The sequence below is a fragment of the Nelumbo lutea genome, chromosome 1 (assembly GCF_056320005.1).
Source record: "Nelumbo lutea isolate HS-2025 chromosome 1, American lotus-T2T, whole genome shotgun sequence".
NCBI classification, from domain to species: domain Eukaryota; kingdom Viridiplantae; phylum Streptophyta; class Magnoliopsida; order Proteales; family Nelumbonaceae; genus Nelumbo; species Nelumbo lutea.
In genome coordinates, this window is record NC_142684.1 from 137,780,981 (window position 1) to 137,788,117 (window position 7,137).

The window sequence follows — 7,137 nt, forward strand, 5'->3', positions numbered from 1 at the left end:
AAATTTTGGTGTTGTTGCTAGGGAATTTTTCTAGTCAGTTTTGTGCTTCTCATGATCATTGTTTAGTTCTTGAAATTTCCAAAAAAAAAATCCTTTTTTTCTATAGATCACTTTGATTGTTTGTGTTTTAGCATAGATTATTTTTTGTTTTATTCATTTATATATTTATTTAATTGTTCTAGATTTTTTTTATTTATTTTTATTTGTTTTATGGTATGCTGTTTAGGGTTTATTAGGTTTTCCCTAATTTATGCCTGTAACTCGATTCTCTAAGAAAGGTGAATTGCAGTACGATCCAGAAATAGAATGGACTTTGCGCAGGTTAAGGAGGGAACCTCGGAGTCATTCTGAGGAGAATGATCCAGCCTCCGATTCTCTATCTGTTAGCGGATCTGATTTGAGAGAAGAGGACATCATGGTCGGAAATCGAACCTTGAAAGAGCTTGTTGCACCTGATTTGAATCAGCAATCCCTATGCATAACTTTTCCTTCTTTAGATGCTGATGCTAATTTTGTATTGAAATCTGATACATCTCTTGCCCACTTTTCATGGTCTTGCAGGTGAGGATCCTCACAAGCACTTGAAGGAGCTGCATGTGGTATGCACGAGCATGAAACCCATGGGGGTAATTGAAGAGCAAATCAAATTGAGAGCCTTCCCGTTTTCTCTAGAGGATTCGGCTAAGGATTGGCTCTATTATCTACCTTCCGGGAGTGTTACCACATGGATTGAAATGAAGAGGCTATTCCTAGAAAAGTACTTCCCAGCTTCAAGGGTGGCCAATATCAGAAAAGAAATCTGCGGTATAAGGCAATACAACGGGGAGTCCCTACATGAATATTGGGAACGCTTTAAGAAGTTATGTGCAAGCTATCCCCATCATCAAATCAACGAACAGCTACTTATTTAGTATTTTTACGAGGGACTTCAACCTACTGATAGGAGCATGATCGATGCTGTTAGTGGAGGGGATTTAGTAGATAAAACTCCCGAGGTCGTGAGAAATCTGATTGCAAATATGGCGGCTTGGCTTAACCCTCTAGCAAAGCATGCTAATGAGGTAAATATCTCTTCCCTAGAACAACAAATTGCAAATCTGACCTCTCTTGTTCGTTAAATGGCTGCAGGCAATATTCAAACGGTGAAGGCTTGTGGGATATGTTTGACAGTAGGGCATCCAACAGATATGTGCCCAACTCTTCAAGAGGAGCCAATCAAGCAAGTAAATCCGACAGATGGTTTTCCAAGGCAACCGCAAAGGAAATATGACCCCTATTCAAGTACGTATAATCCGGGGTGGAGGGATCACCCCAATTTCAGCTATGGGAATCCACAAAACCGCCAAACTTTCCAACAATATCAGCCGCACCCCCCTAGACAACTGCTAGCCCAAAATTCTTATTCAGGTATTTCTTTAGAGGATATTGTGAAATCTATTGCCACTAACACTTTGCAATTTCAGCAAGAGACAAAGGCCAGTATCCAACATTTGGACAATCAAATGGGCCAAATGGCAACAGTAATTAGTCGGTTAGAGGCGCAAAGTTCAGGGAAATTACCCTCTCAAACGGTTGTGATCCAAAAGAAAATGTAAGTGCAATCGTTTTGAGAAGTGATGAAGAGCTCGAAACTCCAACAAGGGCAGCCCTTGCATTGCCGAACCAAGAAAATGATAAAGATATCATTCCCGATGATGAAGTACCTAAGCATAAGTTTCCACCTCTTTCTGATTATAAATCGGTACCTCATTTTCCTAATGCTTTAGCAGGTTCTAGAAAAGATGAGTAGTATAAAGATTTTTATGAGACTTCGTAGATGCGAGGCAAATATTCCTCTTTCTAATGCTCTTAAACAAGTACCTCATTATGCTAAATTCCTGAAAGAATTGCATAAGAGGAAACTAAAACTAAAAGGATGTGAAAATGTGAGAGTAGGGGAGAATGTTTCTACAGTTATTCAAAGAAAACTCCCTACAAAGTGCAAGGATCCAATTATGTTCACTATCCCCAGCATGATAGGTAACACTAGAATTGAGAAGGCCATGATAGACTCAGGAGCTTCTATTAATGTCATGCCATATTCTATATATGTTTCTTTGAAACTTGGACCTTTGAATAAAACTGGTGTAGTGATTCAATTGGCTGATAGATCTAATGCCTATCCTAAGGGTGTAGTTAAGGATGTTCTTGTAAAAGTAAATGATTTGATTTTTCCTACTGATTTTTATGTCATTGATATGGATAATGGTGATCAAACCACTCATATTCTGTTAGGAAGACCATTTTAAAAACATCCAAGACTAAGATAGATGTTTATAGTGGCACAGAAAATCTTTGAACTTAATGGAAAAGATGGATTAGGTGAGAAACAAGGCTAATCGGGTCATTTTACACAGTTTCAGTGTCGTGTGGTAGATTGAGCATAACTCTCTCGTCAGAACTCCGATTAAAATGATTCAAAATGCGTTGGAAAGATAAGGAAAATTTATACAACTTTACTATTTTGAGTTTTGATATATTCGGACTGCATCGAAGTCACAATCGGGCCCGAATTCACTGCAACTGCACTAGTGATGTGTTGAAGACATTCTTTAGCCTTGAAACTTTCATCCGCGATTTCACCATTCTCCCACTCACACAAGAACCTTGTTTTATCTTATTTTTTAGTCTTTTCTAGATAATCCAGACTTGTAGATTGACCTAGAGGAATTTTAGAAGATTTTGTAGGCTTCTTTTGGGGGAAAAATATAAGAGGAGAAAACCCTAGAGAGAAGGCAAGCAGATTGGGAGCAGCTGAACCTCTCTTCTCTTCTCTTCTCTTCTCTTCTCTCCACCCCTCTTCTTCATTCTATGATTTTCTTGGAGTTTTCACCATGACCATGCATGGCTAAAACTCTTGTACTTGGTCGAAGGAAACAGAAGCCTCAGAATCCCCCAAACTGTGAAATCTAATTTAGTTTTTATTGTTTAATCCATGCTTTGGATATCGAATGTTCTTCTATGTTTATATCTATGATTGATTCGTTTGATTGCTAGGAAGGCTTACTAGTTTATTATTCGTTACAATATATTGCTAGATTATATATCAAATCCATAATTGTTTGATCCCTCTAATCTGCGAAGCAACTAGGGTTTAATGATTTGCTACGTCGGAAATTGTAAGATCCTAGGAAGGACACTCGACTGAATTAAATGCAACCGCTTGTGCTTGTGTTGTTTAGCTTCATCGTTCTCTAATGCTTAATGCTATTATTGGATTAAAATTTTAACACTTGTTTAGGGGTTGTTCAGTAGTAAGAGTTAAAGAGGATTGCTTGTTTTCTGATTAATTGATATTAGGAAGATGCAGGAAAATAATTCCTACGATGAATATTCAAAGTCTGAATTGATTTATTTTTGCATCAATGAGCAGTAGTGAAATTCTGATGGTGGATGTTATCGTAGACCAAGATTCATTCTTTTGATTAGATTCAGCACTCTAAATTGCCTTGCTTCCCATTTAAATTTGGTTCTTTTTAATTCTGATTTTCTTTCTTTCAAGTCTGGTTTTTGTCACACGCCCCCCCCCCCCCCCGGTCCATCTTTGATTCACGTAGCACATAATTTAGGTTAGATACTCTCTGTGGGAACAATCCTTACTCACACTACTACATTTTATTCTCATGAGTATAGATTTTATTTTTGGGTGCCAATGACAGCACATCACCCACCTTGCCCCAAGTCCAATGCAAAAAACACTCAACATCGTTCTCTAAAAATGCACCCAAAGAAAAATAAGAATACATCAAGGATTTCTCAAATGGGAAGATTAACATAATCTTCACACAAAACCTTTCTAATTTCAGCTAGGTTTTGAGAAATAAAATACAAAAACATTACACGTGTTTCCTTCTCTTGAAGAATGAAAAATAGAATACCTCAAGTTACCAAGAACTCTTTAACCTTCTTATAAGTGTAGGTAATCGACCATGGGTGAGATTTTGTCCTGTTAATTAATGATACCAACCAGCACTTCATTATCATTCTCGATTTTGTTTTTCTCTCTTTCTTTTTTCTTTTTCCTTTTTTTTTTTTGGTATAAAAGGGAAAATGCAAGACTACCCACACATCAAAAATACAAATACAATTAAAAAGACTATTACTATATGAAGCACATTTAAGGGTGAGCTAAATAATCCAAACTTAGCAAGCCAATCTGCAGCTCAATTAGCATGATCATTGTGGCATAGTATGGAAATGAAACACGTGAAAAAAGCTTCAAAGAAAACAACAGAAGTTGAAATTTAGGAAGAAGAATTCTTCACTAAATAATTAAAAGAAAATTGATAACAAGAGAGTTATCTTAGCCTTCCCCTAGCTAATCTTTTTATAGGCATACACCCTTATGGCTCCTATTACTAATTTGAAAACACTTCATAATAGAATCCTACTAAAACTCCTAAAAAAGAAAATCCTAATCTAAGAAAACACTCCAAAATAGAATCCTACTTAAATCCTTCAAAGGAAAGTCCTATTTGAATATAAATTTGAAATAACTTCAAAAGGAAAGTCCTAATTGAATATAAATTCGAAATAATGCTAACTTGGTAAAAATGAACTAAGATATAAACTTTGTGATGGCGCCTACTTTGTAAAAATGAACTAAGATAGAAATCATGTGATGATGCTATATCGGTTAGTATTTACTAAGCTGGGTTGGTGGCATCATATCTACTTCTTATGTGTCTTGGAATGGTTCCAACATAAAATACCAAGTGTTTGACATTGAAAACATCATGAGTATGTATATGGTTGGGTAGCTTTAGTCTATACGCATTCTCATTTATGACTTTGACTATCTCACATGGTCTAACCTACCTTGGTGCTAGCTTTCCATATTGCCCAATCGGTAGGTGGTCCTCTGTTAAAATGGCCCAAACATAGTTTTTCGTATCAAATAATACTTTCCTCCTTTTTCCATCAACATATTATTTGTACTTAGCATTGGCTACCTCTAGCTTGTTGTGAACTTCTTGGAGGTTCTTAAGCTTTTGTACCATATCATTAGCATTGTCATGGATTAAGCCTGGCCAAGTACTAGTAGCAAGGTCAAGGATAATACGAGGGTTGGCCCCATATACTACCTCAAATGGGTTGTATCCAGTACTCCTGTTTTTGGACCTATTGAAGGCGAACCCTGCTTGTGCTAATAAGATATCCCATTGTCATTCATAACTAGATACAAGGGTTCTCAAAAGATTCCCCAAACTCCTATTGACTACTTTGGTTTGGCCATCCATTTGAGGATTATATGAACTGCTGAATTGTAATGAGGTACCCATTAGCCTCCAAAGACTTCGGTTTGGCCATCCGTTTGAGGATTATATGAACTGTTGAATTGTCGTTCACAGCTAGCTACAAGGGTTCTCAAATGATTCCCCAAACTTCTATTAACTACTTCGGTTTGGCCATCTATTTGAGGATTATATGAACTATTGAATTGTAATGAGGTACCCATTAGCCTCCAAAGACTTCTCCAAAAGTGTGATATGAACTTGGAATCTCTATTTGAAGTAATTGAAGATGGTAAGTTATGGAGTTTGACAATCTCCTTAAGTAATAAACCAACAAAAAGTGAGGCATCCATTGTCTTCTTACATGCGACGAAGTGAGCCATTTTTGAAAATCAGTCTATGACCACCATTATAGAATCTATCTTTCGCTGGGTACGTGGCAACCCAAGAACGAAGTCCATAGATATATCTAACCAAGGTCTTTTAGGAAATGGGAGGGGCATGTATAATCTAGCTTGGTCACCGTTCCCTTAGAAACTTGGCATATGTGACAACTCTCCACAAACTTTGTGATGTCTCTCATCATCTTGGGCCAAAAGTAACTTGCTGAGATGAGATGAATTATTTTGGGTCGCCCAAAATGACCTTCATTATAAAGCTCTTTGACGATTTTTAGTTGCCATGAGCAATTAGGTATACATAGGGCGGGTCCCCTTGAATAGGAAGCCATCATATATAACAAAGTCCATCCTACTACATGCTTACAGTCCCTCTACGATACTAGTAAAATAAGGGTTAGTGAAAAATAATTCACAAAAAGTATCAAATCCCAGTACCTGTGCTCGAAAGATGGGTAACATGGCTCTCCTTCAGCTGAGCACATCCGCTACTTGATTGTGCACACCTGACTTGTGTTTCAGCACAAACGAATATTTTTAAAAGTATACAGGCCATTTAGCATGCCTTGCATTCATCTTATGTTGGGCCCTAATATGCTTAAGTGCCTCATGATCTAAATATAGAATGAACTCTTTATAGATGAGATAATGTTGCCAACACCAGAGCGCTTGTACACAACAAAAAATTCCACATCATAGGTTGAGTAGTTGAAGCGTGATCCGTTCAATTCTCACTATAGTAGGCTATGAGCCGGCCACCTTGGCTAAGAACAACACCGATTCCAACATTAGAGGCATCACAATCAACCTCAAAGGGTTGTTTGAAGTTGGGAAAGGCTAGCACGGGTGCAGCTGTCAACCGTGCCTTAATCTCAATGAAGGCTCTCTCTGCTTCAGTGGTAAACACAGAATTGGTTGTAGCCTTCATATAATCTATATATGGTGCTATAACAGTGCTGAAGTTGCTAATGAATCATTGGTAAAAGCTTGCAAGACCATTAAAGCTTTTTACTTCAGTAAGTGTTTTCGTGAGGGGCCACTCAACAATGGCATGAACCTTCTCTAGGTTTATAGAAACTCCTTTCCTTAAGATGATATACTCAAGGAATAAAACCTGATCTATGGCAATAATACACTTCTTCATGGTTGCATAAAGTTGCTCCCTATGCAGAGTCATAAGTATATCTCGAAGACGCAACAAATGAGAGTTCATATCAGTACTATATATGAGAATATTATCAAAGTATACCACAACATACTGACCAATAAAAAGCTTGAGAACTCGGTTCATGACCCTCATGAATGTGCTTGGTGCATTGGACAAACCGAATGGCATTACTAGTCATTCATACAAACCATCCTACATCTTGAATGTTGTCTTCCACTTATCACCGAGATGAATTCTGATTTGATGATAGCTTGATTTCAAGTCCAACTTAGTGAACACCTTGGCCCTAGAAAGCTGA

The 7,137-nt window shown here is 37.4% G+C and overlaps 1 protein-coding gene across 1 annotated transcript; it reads left to right on the plus strand.

The window, feature by feature from the left end:
- Positions 1 to 250: 250 nt before the first annotated feature.
- Positions 251 to 2,288, plus strand: LOC148877851 (uncharacterized). The gene is made up of 4 exons (XM_088970644.1): positions 251 to 476; positions 562 to 804; positions 1,129 to 1,223; positions 1,770 to 2,288. Exons 1-4 carry the CDS (start codon positions 251 to 253, stop codon positions 2,286 to 2,288), a joined length of 1,083 nt encoding a protein of 360 aa, XP_088826770.1.
- The last annotated feature ends 4,849 nt before the right edge of the window (positions 2,289 to 7,137 follow it).